A 15,943-nucleotide genomic window follows, 5' to 3' on the forward strand; every position below is an offset into this window, starting at 1 on the left:
AATGCTTTCAGAATCTTTATATTTTAAAATGATTTTGTTTCTGTATTTTAAAATGTTTTATATTAACATTTTAGTGACAGTACATTTATTGAACAAATTTTTTTTTTTTTTTTATCAAAATAAGCAGAAAATAGTACAAACCTTGCTGAACTGATTGTTTTGAACAAGTAATAACTTAAGACATTATTTAAAAAAAAAAAAACATTATTTTAGCTTAGGTATTTGTATCAATACTGTGTGCCCACACTGGTGAGCCTTTTACCCTGTGTGTGGGGTAAAAGGCCACCCTTGCCTCATACATTTATAAGATTTTCAAACAAAATGAATGACTTCTATGATTTATTTTCACACAAAATCTGTTGCACTATAAATATTCAATACAAACGCATATATATTTTCTGCGATCATACACTTTGGGAACACTAAAAAAAAGCACATTTTTCTTAGGGTGTGCCTTTAGCCCTGTTGTACCCTATATATTAAGGAAAAATATGTTAGATTTATATGTAAAACATTTATATTTATATATAATATAAATTATATACAAGTGTTTACATACAAATATTTTTAAAACATATGTGTGTGTGTATTTATATATACATAATAAATATACCCAGTACACACACATATTGTATGTAAACAAACTTATTTTGAATCGATTAATCACGACTAACCACTGTGCTCATAATTAAGATAATACATTAAAATAATATGGTAAGACCAGTGTTGGGAAGGTTACTTTGGAAATGTAATAGGTTACAGATGACAAGTTACTCTATTTAAAATGTAATAAGTAGTGTAACTTTTCAATTACTTTATTAATGTAAGTTATTACATTTGATTATATTTTGATTACTTAATTTCTAATATTTTCAACTGTTAATCATTCATTTAAACCAGGCAGAGTTAACCTTACAATAGCACTTAACACTGATAACTGTCTGACTTTCAAAATCCTTCATCACTTGAATTAAGATTATAATAAGTAATGGATAATATACATCTTTATTTTGCAATAACAACTGGCTGGATGTACTTATTGCTTATTACACAGCTGCTTGCCACAAAAGTAAATGATTAGACACTAAACACTGATCTGAGTTGAAATATTTAAACACAAGTTTTAATACTTTATTAGCTAACCAAACGTAAAGCTTCAGGAGCAGCCAATGCAATTTATGAAAGAAGTCAATTAATTCTGTATGTGAGTGTGTGAGTGTATGTGTGACAAAATTTGGATGTAACCCCCTTTGTAATCATTTTCAAAAGTAACTGTAATTTAATTACTCATTTTTTTTCTCAGTAACTGCAACTAATTACAATTACATTTACTTTGTAATTAAATTACGTAATTCCATTACATGTAACTAGTTACTCCCCAACACTGCGTAAGACACACCTATTTGCAATATCAAGCAGCAAAACAAGCTGTGTTGTAGAGCTAAAAATAGCTTGGTGCGGAAGCCAGAGCCATAAAATTTAGAAATGACTGTGCCTGCTCTTATATTTTCCAAACCACAATTTGCTTAGGGGCTGTTTTGTGTTTTTACGAAGATAAATTAATAGAATATAAAATATTTCAATAAAATTAGTCCAAAAAAAATGGGAAAAGTGCAGTTGTTTGTGTTTTTAGTTTAGTCAGAGTTGAATTAAGATCAGAACACATTTTATAAATAATCAATTCAGACATTTGTAAAGGGTTCACACACTTAAGCCTGTAGAATGGGTAACATTAAAACATTGGTGGAGTTTCTCTGCCCTCTAGTGGTTGAATCACAAAAAGAGAGACTATGGCACCATTTTTCCCACAGTGGACACAAAACGTATTTGGACACACTTTCTGTAAAAATACAATTACATTAGAGACAAAATATCAAACAAAACATGATGCCAGGCCTCTGAGCAAAACTAAAACCTACTATAAACATATGTGAAATATAACAAAAGCTTAACGCTTCAGCCTGGGGTCAATATTGTTTTAAAGAAATATGATACATTTGAGCATCATTTTAGAAAGAAAGAAAGAAAGAAAGAAAAATTATCTAATAAGCTAACAACTTTTCTCAATGTGTCCGTGTGGTATTTATTATGGTAGTTTATGTGAATATAAATAAATTAATAATATTAAGGCTAAATTAAAAGCAATATTGACCAAACAAGACAAAACTGCAAAATGTACATACTTAATAACATCTGTATTTCCCATAAGGGGTTGTTTTTAATATCATATTGCACTTAAGTGAACAAAGCAATTAAAATACATTGCAACACTTGTTATTCATTTCAGAACACACACACACACACACAGATAAACACGAACTTGCATTGAAACATTACCTCAGGTCTTCTGGACTCACACAACAAAGGCTCAAGTTAAAATAAAAACAAAAAAACCAAACAAACACAAATAGCAGCACAGATTCAAGTTAAAACATGGAACAACATACAAAGAAAACAAAACAGTAAACTTCTGTAATCTTTTTTGGTCTGAAATGATACATTTCTGGTACTGCATTCCAAAACTTTGATCTTTAAATGTAACATTCCCACATTCTCCATAACCACAATGAGCAATAGTTTATTTGCTTTAAGGGACAGAAAAATCACCCATTATTCTCCGCATGTGATCTGTATCAGAAGTGTTTATATCTTTTATTCATTTGCACATACCATCTGTGGATCTAGTTTTTAAAAAGGTCACACAAAGCCAGACCAAAAAAAAAGGTTTTCTTTTAAAACGCCAACGGTTTGAGATGTAAAGACCACAAACCTTTCATTCCCTGTTACTTAGAAGTTCTGGCTTTAGAAAAAGTCTCAGTAAATGTTTTAGTGAGGACTACAGAAATGTGTGAAACACCACTGGGGAAAAAACAAAATACTCACCCATTCATTCAGTCTTCCTTAAATAAAGTTTTCTTGCTGCATAACAGAGTTCATATTGGATTCATCCTGTGTACAAATAAGTCTTTATACTGCTCCATTTCAGGTCAAATGTGAACTAATGAGTCGAGCAATTTAACAATGAACTGTGCAGTTTTTTTTTTTGTTTTTTTTTTGTGTGATGTGAATTTTCTTTCACCTTCAGGGGGCGTACAAACATGAAGTGTTTTCACATTCCAACTGTGCTATTTTTAACTTTTTTGCATTCCTTATATACATCATCTTTCAAGTCATAAGCATTGTGTTTTAACTTATTACTAAGAAGTTATGTCTTAGAGGACTGGAAGGATGTCTGCTTTTTGTTTATACTTTTATTTGCATTTGTAAAATATGAAGAACACTTGATTTTATCATTTTTTCCTCAAATAAATCATACTTGACAAAAATGAAAACAAAGAAGAAAAAACATTTTAAATATCTTATAGTGTTTACAGAATCAGCTGTAGCATTTCTCCTCTACTACTGTGTGTCACAGATGAGGCTTTTGTTGTGGCGGCATCTGCTAACCCTGAACTGTACAACTTATCACTGAGAAAACTACCAGAGACTAGAGATTCACAGTACAGACTGCCTCAATGCGTTACGTTTTTTAAAAAGTGAGAGAGTGAGAGCTCTGAGAGAGTGTCTACTGAGAATCTGTACTGGCAACAGGCCTGAGCATTAAAAACTTGTCAGCGTTTTACTCCATTCACCGCCTGGCTGTTTCTGAATGCAAGAACACGTCTTGAGTGTACACCCCTCACATTGCCAGTGTTGTACCTTTATATAACTCTGTGGTGTAGGGTTTGTTGTTCCTTCACAAGGATGTTAGAGGTTGCTTGGCGAATGAACACAGATCCTCCTTTTTCAGCAACTGCAGTCTATATCTACATCGCAGCCTTGATTTCATCGCAAAGGAATCGGCAGAAATCTTGAAAAAAAAAATACACTGCAAAAAAACATTTCCTTGATCAGTATTTTGCTATGTTTTACAGCAAAAATATTAAAACCTTTAAAACAATAACCATGTTCAAGGCCCAGAAAGGTAGTAAGGACATCATTAAAATAGTCCATGTGACATCAGTGGTTCATCAATTAATGACAGATTTTTCATTTTTGGTGAACTATCCCTTTAACACGTCTCAGAGAAAATTCACCACTGTTTAAAAGTTTCAGGTCAGTAAGTAAGAAATGAATACTTTTATTCAAAGAACCCAATATGAATTAAAAGTGACAAGAAAGACATTGTCGATTTCAAATAAATGCTGTTCTTTTGAACTTCACAGAAATAAAATAATTCTGAAAAATAATTATTACTTACACAAAAATATTAAGCAGAACAACTGTTTTCCACATTAATAATAATAATAATAATAATAATGGAAAATGTTTCTTAAGCACCAAATCAGCATATTATTTTGAAGGATCAAGACTAGAGTAATGGCTGTTGAAATTTAGCATTGCCGTTACAGGAATATTTTTAAATAGAAATCAGTTATTTTAAAGTGCAATAATATTTTACAGCATTATTGCTTTTACTGTAGTTTTTACTGAATTGATTGAGCACAGCCTTTGAAAAACATTTTTTAAAAAAAGTACAGACCCAAAACTTTCAAACAGTATTGTATCTTCAAATGCAAGTTTATTTTTCTCACCTTTAAGTTTATTTCTCAAGTTTAATTTTTGTGTGTGTGCTGATTAAAGCAGTAAAACCACTATTTTTTTCTTCTATTAAAGTAGGGTAAGAAAAACAAATGTAATTCAAAATATATTTTTTGAAAATAAGTCTAAATTAATGTAGTTTTTGCTTCTTGGATAATTTAATTTATTTGATTTATTTCCTGGAAAATAAGGCAACTTATTTTCTCCAGGGGAAAAAAAATATATTTTTTTTTCTTGGAAAAATTAGCCCACATAATTTGTGTGGGTGTTGATTTAAGCAGTAAAACCACTATTTATTTTTCTTCAATTTTAATGCTTATAACTATTAAGGTAAAAAAAATAAATGTAATTTAAAATATATTTTTTGAAAATAAGTCTAGATAAATTACATTTTTGCTTCTCAGGTAATTTAATTTATTTTATTTATTTCCTCAAAAATAAGGCAAGAAAAAAAATCACCCACATTATTTGGTGCATGTGTTGATTTAAGCAGTAAAATCACTATTTATTTTTCTTACATTTTATGCTTATTAATATATATAATTATTAATATATACAATTTATAATTATTAAAGTAGGGTAAGAAAAATGAATGTAATTCAAATGATATTTTTTGAAAATAATTCTAAATAAATTTCACTTTTGCTCCTCAGGCCATTTATTTTATATATTTTTCCTGGAAAATAAGTCAAAAATACAGCTCAAGGCAATGATTTTTTGCAGTGCAACAGGTCCCATGGCAAAAGAAACTCAGAGTGCTAAACTGAAAGTCAGAGTCCAAAATGTGACCCACTCTTCCTCAAGTGAGCCATTATGTTTTCTGTGTCCTAGTGCATGTTTCCAAGAGGTATCACCAACGGACTACTTGGCTGGCATAGTCCTCAGTTGTGGTGACCTGAGGTTGGTTTTCCACACTAGGCTGTTTGCTCTGGTTGACTCTGCGCTCTCTGAGCCAGCGTCTCTCTTCTCTCCTCTTCAACCTCTCCTCCTGCCGCTCCCGCTGGCGAATGAACTGGTATCTCTGCAGGAAAAGTTCCTTGGCGAACTCGTACAACTGCATATCCAGGAAATTCAGTTGCTCGATGCGTCTGCGCATGTCATCACGCAGCTCCACGTTGGCGGCTCGCGTGCTGTTGATCTGCGTGAAGGCGGAAATGAAGCGCAGACGGAAAGTGCGTTCGAACAGGTACTGCGTCTTGCGCTGGAACTCCGTCAGGCCGTAGAAGGCCATGTTCTTGAGGTTATTCTTAGCACTGGCCAAAAGAATGGGGTTGCGCTCGCTCTCGTTCATGGTGGAGAGGTTGTAGCAGCCTACCAGGCTGAGATCGGCCAGCATGCGCACCTGCCGGTTGTTGGCCAGGTTTGAAGAGCAGTCCATGAACTCGTGCAGCGTGACCCCCGACCAGTCATCTCCGTTATAGCAGGTGGGCAGCTCATCCTGGGTGGGTGACCGGCCGTCACACATGTGAAGGGAAGTCTTCCAGGTGGCACCGCGCTGCACGTGCTTCCATTCGCTCAGGTAACGTGACACAGGGTCTCGCAGCATGGTGATGTAGTAAAAGTTTCTGAAATGATAATCACAAAGTTACTTTAAAATTTACTTTGCAATTAAGTTCGAAATTCACGTTAAAGAACGAATCATGAAAATCTCTTCGAGTAATGTTAAAGGATTAGTTCACTTCCAAAATAAACACTTCCTGATAATTTACTCACCTTCATGTTGTCCAAAATGTTCATGTCTTTCTTTCTTCAGTCGACGAAAAGAAATTACGATTTTTGAGGAAACATTCCAGGATTTTTCTCCATCTCCACTTCAATGGTGGCCAATGGGTTGAAGGTCCAGACTGCAGTTTCAGTGCAGCTTTAAAGGGCTCTCCATGATCCAAGCTGAGGAATAAGGGTCTTATCTAGCAAAACAATCTGTCATTTACTAAAAAAATTATAATTTTTATACTTTTTAGGACAAATGCACTGTGATGCGCATGCACATCTTCACGCATTACGTAATCTTGTTGGAAACGTCTGTTCTTCATCTGGGTATTTCGGTTCAGGAAGGTAAAGTAGAGGAAAAACTCCATCTCATTTTCTCCTCCAACTTCAAAATCATCTGACAATGTTTTACCCTTTTTTTTGTAAATGCCATTTGACAATCTTTGCACGTTTGCTTTGTAAGCACTGGGTCGGTACTTCCGCCTGATTACATAATGTGTGAGGTTAAGCTAGTGCAAGACGAGCATTTGTGGTTAAAAAGTATACATTTTATTTTTTTTAGAAAATGATCTTCCCTTCCCAATCGTTTTGCTAGATAAGACCCTTTTTCCTCAGATGGGATCATGTAGAGCCCTTTGAAGCTGCAATGATTCTGCAGTTTGGACCTTTATCCCATTGATCCCCACTGAAGTTTACTATATGGAAAAAAAAAAACCTGGAATGTTTTCCTCAAAAACCTTCATTTCTTTTCGACTGAAGAAGATAAGACATTAACATCTTGGAGTAAATTATCCAGAAATTTTATTCTGGAAGTGAATTAATCCCTTAACCACAGGCCTTAGTTTATTCATAAAACTGTTTTATGAGTAAAGATTGTGAGTGAAAATCTGCATGGTAAACTGAGTCTTCTAAATGACTGATAAATCAAAACATTTTCCTAATACAAGTTTGAAGTCCTTATATAGCAACTTGTTATCATTGTAATTAGCAATTTCAATGTGATACACTGTAAAAAATAAAAAACACAATTTGTTTTGTCAGCTTAAAATAATTTGTTACCCTGCTGCCTTAAAATTTTAAGTTGAGTCAACTAAAATAAGTTTAGTCAACTTGAAATGTTAAGTTGTACTAAGTAACAACTTAGATATTTGTGTTTGCTAAACTTAACAGATGGGTAAGTAACCCAGCTGCCTTAAAATTTTAAGTTGAATCAACTCAAATATCTAAGTTGTCACGCAGTATAATTTAACATTTCAGGTTGAATAAACTTTTTTTGAGTTGACTGAACTTAAAATTTTAAGGCAGCCAGGTTACAAATTATTTTAAGTTGACTCAACAAATTGTTTTTTACAGTGTAGTCTACTGTGAGCGAAAATCTGCAGAATGAAGTTAAACATGGTAAAAATGTGTTGCTAAATGTCTAAACGTAACATAAAAACACACTTTGGTAATACTTTTTGGAACTACAGCTCATCAATTAGTAAACCCTGCTGAAAAACTAATAGAAACCATCACACGTCCAAGCCTCTTCTAGTAACGTTAACAACAGGTCTTATTTTACTCATACATTAAAAGCGGTAATGATTGCGACTGAAAATCTGCAGAATGGAGGTAAACATGTTAAAACGTGTCTGACAAGCAGCTCATTCTTTGCTAATATGTTGCTAAACACAATTCATCAAGCATGTAAACTCACATCCTTATTGCGTTTAAAGTGCTTGAATATGTTGTATAACAAAGATTTTTTAAGTAATGTGTAATAAACCACACACCTTATTTTACTCAACTGAAAGCCAAAATAATAAAACAAATTTAAAAAAACTATAAAACCCTGGGAAATTCTAGGTGAAGCCCATGGAATTAGCCTTTCCGATGAGCGAATTAGCATAATGACTGAACAGCTCTATTCTGCGGAGCTTTATGTGTTACTCTTCCTAATAAAAACCTGTGATAACTGTAATGAACCTATCAATCTGTCATCTAACCTCAACATTTCGGTCATACAATGTAATCCACTGGCACTTTCAGCATGGGGTGACTGCAAAACAGAACATATTCTTTTTACACACATCACTGCGTCTCGTACAGAGAAAGACCATCTTCTCAATCCTTGTAAGCTGGAGGACAGCCACAGAAGGGTGAAAAAATGAAACATGTTTCAATTCATCCGTCCTCAGCAGTGTAGCATGGAGGACATTTGTAGGTTAAATAGTGACATACTGAATAAATTACTTGAAATTCAAGAACAAAATCATTTTGTGTCTTTTTAACCTAAGCCCAAATGTTATAGAAGCTAAAAATGGTTCATTTGTGTTTTCAGTTAGGCTACCAAACTAATTACTAGGCTACCACTTAGAGCTGCAGCTAATGCTTATTTTTATTGTTATTTTTCGATTAGTTGACTAATCTAATGATTATTTTTCAATTAATCCATTTATTATTTTCTTATCAGTTGATCAATTCTCTAGTTAAACTATTAATAAATAACAGAAACTTTTGCTATTAATATTTTAATGTTTTATTCAAACCTTTTCTCATAATTAATATTTTACAAAAAATAAAGAGCAAAGAAAGACAGAAAGAAAAAGAAAATAAGAAAAATAAAGAAAAATAACAAGGAAAGAGAGAAAAGAAAGAAATAATAATAAATAATTGATAAAAAAATAATGAAAGAGAAAGAAAATAACAAAAAATAAGGAGAGAAAAACAAATTATAACATAGTAAATAAAAAAAGAAAAAGAAAGAAATAATAATAATAATAAATAATACAAAATAAGAAAGAAAGAAAGTAAAGAAAAAGAAAGAAAGAAAATAACAAAAGTAAGAAGAGACAAAATTAATAACTAATAATAAATAATTAATAAAAAAGAAAGAAAAAAGCAAGCAAGGAAGCAAGAAAGAAATAATAATAAGAAAGAAAGAAAGAAAGTAGTATAAACAGGACGCCAAATAAAAACAAAACACTTGCGGTATTGATACGCAAAAAATAAAATAAGAAGAGACAAAATTAATAATTAATAATAAATAATTAATAAAAAAGAAAGAAAAAGCAAGCAAGGAAGCAAGAAAGAAATAATAACAAGAAAAAAAGAAGTATAAACAGGACGCCAAATAAAAACAAAAAACTTGTGGTATTGATACACAAAAACTGACTGGCGTGTATATGCTACGCGATGGGTAGGATGAGGGAGTTTTTGTTTTTGTTTGGCATTGCCTACTATTTATATGCATTTTCATGAGACCGGGCTCGAATGCACAGATGAAGTCACAACTGCATTCAGGACATTAGAGCGACAGAATCAAAAATAGAGCCACAACAACAGGAAGTTTTAAATGCCTTTAAATCTTTCTTAGCGAGTGCAGAGAGTGCGCACAATGGGCGTGGCTAAAGATGCGACGCATCGACGCATTCCATGCTAATCGACATACTTTCATAATCAATGTAACCGATGACGTCGACAAATCGCTCTACATAGCACAGCACTAAATAACTGAGTAACTCTCTTTTTATTAACTAAAACAGAACAAGTGATTAAGATATGGCCACAAATTCAAAAATAGTGGAAACACATTTTTAAATTGTTTCCCCTCTGCACTGCGTGTGTGAGGCTTTGCATAGTTTACTGCAACAGTGTATTTCTGAGCTAAATGGAATAATACACAAGAGAATCAACTGAACGGTGAAAAGTGGGTGTTTCAGTACATGCCAGAAGGGAGCAAATCAAAATGTAATAAAATGATGCCTATAGCTCCGGTATTTGGCTACTGGTTAATATAAAAGCCTACATGGACAATTTTGTAACATCATTTTGATTAAAGATTAAAGACAAACAGCTTCTTCATTTGGAATAACTCATTGAATGACTCAGTGAATCATTAACAACACGACAGGAATGTGCTTTAAGAAAACAACAGGGTTAATTTTTGTTCGCTTTATCTAACTGTAACAGTATCTGTTAACAGAAGTTACATCTGTATCTGATGCTGTAAGAAACAGACAAAGAATCAGCCATAGATCTACATTCACGGTCAATTAGACTGTCAGCCCTTGTACATTAATCACAACTGTTATCGTTTGCGCTTACGTTTGAAAAACACGTGAGAGAACAGATGCCACCAAAGTGTTATTATCAGCAGGCCGATGCGTTAATGAAGAGAGAGAAACCAAGCACAGTCATGGTCTGATGGAGAATGGGACTGAAGCAGGTGGCGACCGCCTCTCTGCCGGGAAGAATAGTGAATGAGGCAGCTCTGATGTTCCCCCAGAGAGGACAGACGCCCGGGATAGAGAATACAGCCTCTCTCTCACCTTCTCCGACTCCTGAAGCTTTCAAGGGCTTTGACTGTAATGTACCTCTGACAAGACAGCGTCTGTGTTCTAGTAATTGGGAACTGATTTAAAGACACACTATGTCATTTTTGGCCCTGTAGCGGTTTAAAATCTATATATTAAGCTGTTGTTTAATGATGTGGCAAAAGTTTACAAATCATGAATATCTGACAATGATTGCTAGTCTGATAAGCTCAAATGTTATATTACAAACTCATGGCTATGTATCAGTACAATAAAATATTGTACCTGTTAAATGCTGCAGTACACAAAGGAGACTAGAGGCCAATTTTTTAATTGGCAGCAATGGATGAGAGACTTCAATTGTTAAATAAGCTAAACAGCCTGCTGGAGAATGTTCAACATGCTAGTTTACGGCACTTCTCATTCATTTCTACAGTATCCGCAGACAGTGACTGGTTGTCACACATCTCAATGACCTCAAGGGCAAATGACATATGTATATGCAATTTCCTGCCGATCACTTTAAAATGTTAATCATTATTATACACTTCTCAAAATGTATCTGGGCAAAGTAAAGATGCGGTTTTACAGATGGACTCTTTTTGCACTCTCTCCTTAATGACATTTATTTTTTATTTATAAGACAAGATACATTGTAGCTTTTATACCAATATATGCCATTCACTCCATGATTCACAGGATATGTACTGCAGTAATAGTTTAAATTGTTAATTGTTTAACCCAGTAAATATGTAGTCCAGTGTTATTTTAATATTATTTTAATACTATTTTATTATTTATAATTTATTAATATATATTTTTTGAATTAGCTATTATTGCCATATTTTTCAGTTTGCAGTTTAGAAATTTTATTGTGTTTTTGTCAATTTATTTTTTTATATTTTTATTTTATTTATTATTTCTATTTCTATTAACTTTTCTTGTATTTTTATCTCAGTTTCATTTGTGGTAATTTTAGTCCTTCAATTTAAACTTGTTAGTTAGCTGTCAAGTCAGCATTTCTAAGTTTTAGGTTTTATAAAGTTTAGGTTCTTAAATTAATATCTATATTTTATTTCAGCTTTGTTTTAATTAACAAAAACAATATATTTTCACCATTTTTGGGTGAATAAAATGTTGTATATAATCAAGCTAATTATATATGAACAAATCCCTCTGTAAAAACCTTCAGGATATCAACAGGAATAAAAATGTAAAGTTTGCTGTGTGTAGGTGCTACTGAAGTACACTTTAAAAAACAATTTGTTTTGTCAGCTTAAAATAATTTGTAAACTGGCTGCCTTAAAATTTTAAGTTCAGTCAACTCAAAAAAAGTTTATTCAACTTGAGATGTTAAATTATACTAAGTGACAGCTTAGATATTTGAGTTGATTCAACTTAAAATTTTAAGGCATCTGGGTTACTTACCCATCTGTTAAGTTTAGCAAACACAAATATCTAAGTTGTTACTTAGTACAACTTAACATTTCAAGTTGACTAAACTTATTTTAGTTGACTCATCTTAAAATTTTAAGGCAGCAGGGTAACAAATTATTTTAAGCTGACAAAACAAATTGTGTTTTTTATTTTTTACAGTGTAGAGATTTATGGCTCAATGTAGGAGAAAAGTTTGAGAAAATGGCCTTTAAAAATGTTTTGTAATTGAAATTTATCGACACAAATAGATAAAGTACTATAAGGAGAACTCCACATCCAGAGCAACAATTTACAAATAATGTACTCACCCCCTTGTCATCCACGATGTTCATGTCTTTGTTTCTTAAGTCGTAAAGAAATTATGTTTTTTGAGGAAAACATTTCAGCATTTTTCGTCACATAATGGACTGCTATGGTGCCCCAATTTTGAACTTCCAAAATGCAGTTTAAATGTGGCTTTAAACAATCCCAAATGCGGTTGTAAACGAGGAAGAAGGGTCTTATCTATCTTAATAAAAATAATACAATTTATATATTTTTTAATGCCAAATGCTCGTCTTGTCTTACTCTGTCTTGAGCCAGAATACACAGAGTTCAAGGACAGTAAGGCATAATGAGCATTTGAGAATGAAAAGTATTTAAATTGTATTTTTTTATGTAAATAACCGATCGTTTCGCTAGATAAGACCCTTCTTCCTCGGCTGGGATCATTTACAACCACATTTGGGATCGTTTGAAGCCGCATTTAAACTGCATTTTGGAAGTTCAAAATCAGGGCACCATATCAGTCCATTCTATGGGAAAAAATGCTGAAATGTTTTCCTCAAAAAACATCTTCTTTGAGACTGAAAAAGAAAGACATGAACATTGTGGATGACAAGGGGGTGAGTAAATTATTTGTAAATTGTTGTTCTGGAAGTGGACTTATCCTTCAACAGTGTCTTTTGTATGTTTTCTTTCCACTACTCTGAAAAAACACTTCATGCAAACCCAAAAAGGCCAAAATCTCAAACTTGACAAGTGGATGCAAAAAGAGTGTTTTTGCCTGCAGTGTCTCCCCTTAACAATATTAACACTGTTTCAAAGAGTTTAAGTCTGTGCAAACAGGACGTTGTGACCAACTTCATCAGGTTGTGACTGACCATCATGATAGCAGGAACGGCATCCAAGAGGGGAACCAAATATACAGATTTTTAGATTGACAAGATTTTTTTTTCTGTAGATTAACTTGTATTGATTAAGTATTCACCACAAGACAAGTAAGGTGTGCACTACCGATGAAATCAATTTAATTTTTTTTTTTTTTTTTACTTCTCCTGGACTTTAAAGGTGAAATATATATTTTTATAAGTCCCCTGTGTGTCCCATTTTTCTTTGTTAAGACAGGAAGTCCTGCACCAAATTCACACCACCTGTTGAACTTAATAAAAAATTTGCGACTGGAGAAAGTATTCTAAAATAAAAAATAACTAAATTTTACATTTCTATCATGACAGCTCCCAGAAGCTTTTGGCATGGTACTGTTTATGACTATTTTAATGTGTTTGGTCTTGGCGGAACAGATCTATCTCTGCTATGCTGTAAGAAATACTGCTGCTGCACATATAACATATATGAATTACCCCCATATGTACTGTAGCATACATTAATCATCCCATAGCAGATACAAGTGGAGCTAGGGAGTGTGGAGGCTTTCTAAAGCACGCTGCAATTGCTACAGCAAGCACTAGCCAGGTATTTAAATGTTGAGCAGCAGCTCATTGGCTGCTAATACAAAAAGAACCAATCAGCTAAATCATATGATAATGATGTCAGATTACTGTATGTCAGATTGAGTTACCCTATCGGACTGCACCATCTAGAGTTAATGACAGATCTTTGGGGAGATATATATACATACTCAAGGTCCAAATTATACTCACACATGCTACATTTAAATTTATAAGTGGGAAAAAAAAAATGAAACTATGATGACTCCGGTGAGTAAGTATAAATAGAAAAGTGATGCTTGTATTTGTAACCGTGTCAGGGGAAAATCAGTAGCTAGCATTACACGATGATGATGTTGTGTGGGAGGGGGAGACGTGTCAGGGTTTAACGCACACACACATATAGAGGGGTGTCAGGCTGTAGGGTGTGATTAGAACCCTGCCGACAGCAGCTGTATCCGGCTCGTCTTTCAGAGTGGGTGGAGTGCAGACACTCTCTCATTAGCCTGTCCCAGGGACACAAACACATGCGGGAAGTGGTGTCAGAACAAGCCGACTGCAGAAAGGTCATGGTGAGCACCATCAGTGTCACAGTATATTAGCCTCAAACGGCTCCGGCTCGGCCCTTTACCTCAGCCAAGAAAAACCCAGGTGCAATTGTGGTGAGCTGTGCTCATTTCTTTCTGCTCGATGATATGTATTTGAGTCATAGCCCACAACTGTTCCACGAAGCACCCATTTCTGCCCACAAAATGTTACTGAATAACTGGGAAATGTCTTCAAATATACTGCCTGTCTCTCTTGGCTCATAGTAACAGGAAGAAATGAATTCAGGGGTTTTCAAACTTTTTAATATCTAGGAGTTCCGAATTTGATGGACTGTCTAAAACATTAAGACAGATATTTACTATGCAGAAATAAATGTGATATTAAAGTAGCTGGTTTAAATTTATGCTGTCATTGTATTAAGGCCAAACAAAATAATTATAGAAATATTCCATATTATAGGAAATATGCATACATTTGGATATATATGGACACTAAATCCTTTACACTACTGTAATAAGTATGTGAATTTGATTGGCTGGAAACACTAAATTGAATGAACCAATTAAAACGCAAGTAGAGTTTAATGGCTGAACTATTCATTCACTGTCACCTTCGATCAGTTACATATAGAAGCCCGTTTCTGCCACTGAATAATAAAATAAAATCCCTCACAATACTGATTTTTTCTCGGAATTCTGACTTTTTCCTCACAATTCTTACTTTTTTCAGAATTGCGTGATACAAATTCCCAATTTGGACGTTTTTCTCATAATATTGTAAGCTAGCAATTGCGAGTTATAGAGTCAGAATTACGAGGATATAAAGTCACAATTCTAACTTTTTCTCAGAATTATAAGATATAGCAATCACGAGTTATAAAGTCAGAATTATGAGGATATAAAGTCACAATTCTGACTTTTTTTTCTCAGAATTGCAACTCACAATTACAAATAAATAAGTCAGAAAGGCGAGATAATTTATCACAAGTTTATATCTTGCGATTCTGACATTCTTTCTCTGCAAAATATAAACCCGTAATTGCAAGTTATGAAGTCCAATTTTGAGGGAAAAACTGACTGATACGTTTATATCTTGCAATTCTGACTTCATAACTTACAACTGTAAGTTTGAATCATGCAATTCTGACTTCATTTTTCAGAATTCAAGTTTATATCTCAATTCTGATGTTATAACTCGCAATTGCAAGTTTATATCTCACGATTCAAAGGAAAAAAGTCAGAATTGCGAGTTCGTATCATGCAATTCTGAGAAAAAAAGAATTGTTAGATAAAAAGTTGCAATTACCTGTTTTTATTTTTTAGTCAGTGGCAGAAATGGGCTTCCAGTTACATGCATACTTGCTGAATAAAAGTTTTTAAATAGTAGTGTATGTAATTGGAAAAACATGAAAAAATTGACTTTTCTGGATGAAAAAGTAATAGACATGAGGTTAGACATGACTATTTCTTTAAGAGAAGTTTGCAGCAAACAAGCAAAAATAGCCCAGCTGTTCATCTAAAGTAGACCAAGGCAAATGTGTTTAGAGATTACTTGAGGTTTACAAAATGTCTGAAATCGGAAGCCCAGTGAAGCTCTTCAAACCCAGAGAGAGCGATCGTGGAGTGGAACAATGTGTCTCAATAACACTCAGCTGTCAGCGAC

At 33.5% G+C, this 15,943-nt stretch overlaps 1 protein-coding gene across 1 annotated transcript in view; it reads right to left on the minus strand.

Annotated features, from left to right (window-relative positions):
* Nucleotides 1-1,585: 1,585 nt before the first annotated feature.
* Nucleotides 1,586-15,943, minus strand: part of hs6st3b (heparan sulfate 6-O-sulfotransferase 3b) — an 85,639-nt gene continuing 71,281 nt past the window's right edge. Inside the window, exon 2 of the mRNA XM_051119119.1 lies at nt 1,586-6,146. Within this exon, the coding sequence (XP_050975076.1) occupies nt 5,432-6,146 (715 nt within the window). The 3' untranslated portion in view covers nt 1,586-5,431. The remainder of the gene's footprint in view (nt 6,147-15,943) is intronic.

This window comes from Labeo rohita, chromosome 9, assembly GCF_022985175.1.
Source record: "Labeo rohita strain BAU-BD-2019 chromosome 9, IGBB_LRoh.1.0, whole genome shotgun sequence".
Lineage (NCBI taxonomy): Eukaryota > Metazoa > Chordata > Actinopteri > Cypriniformes > Cyprinidae > Labeo > Labeo rohita.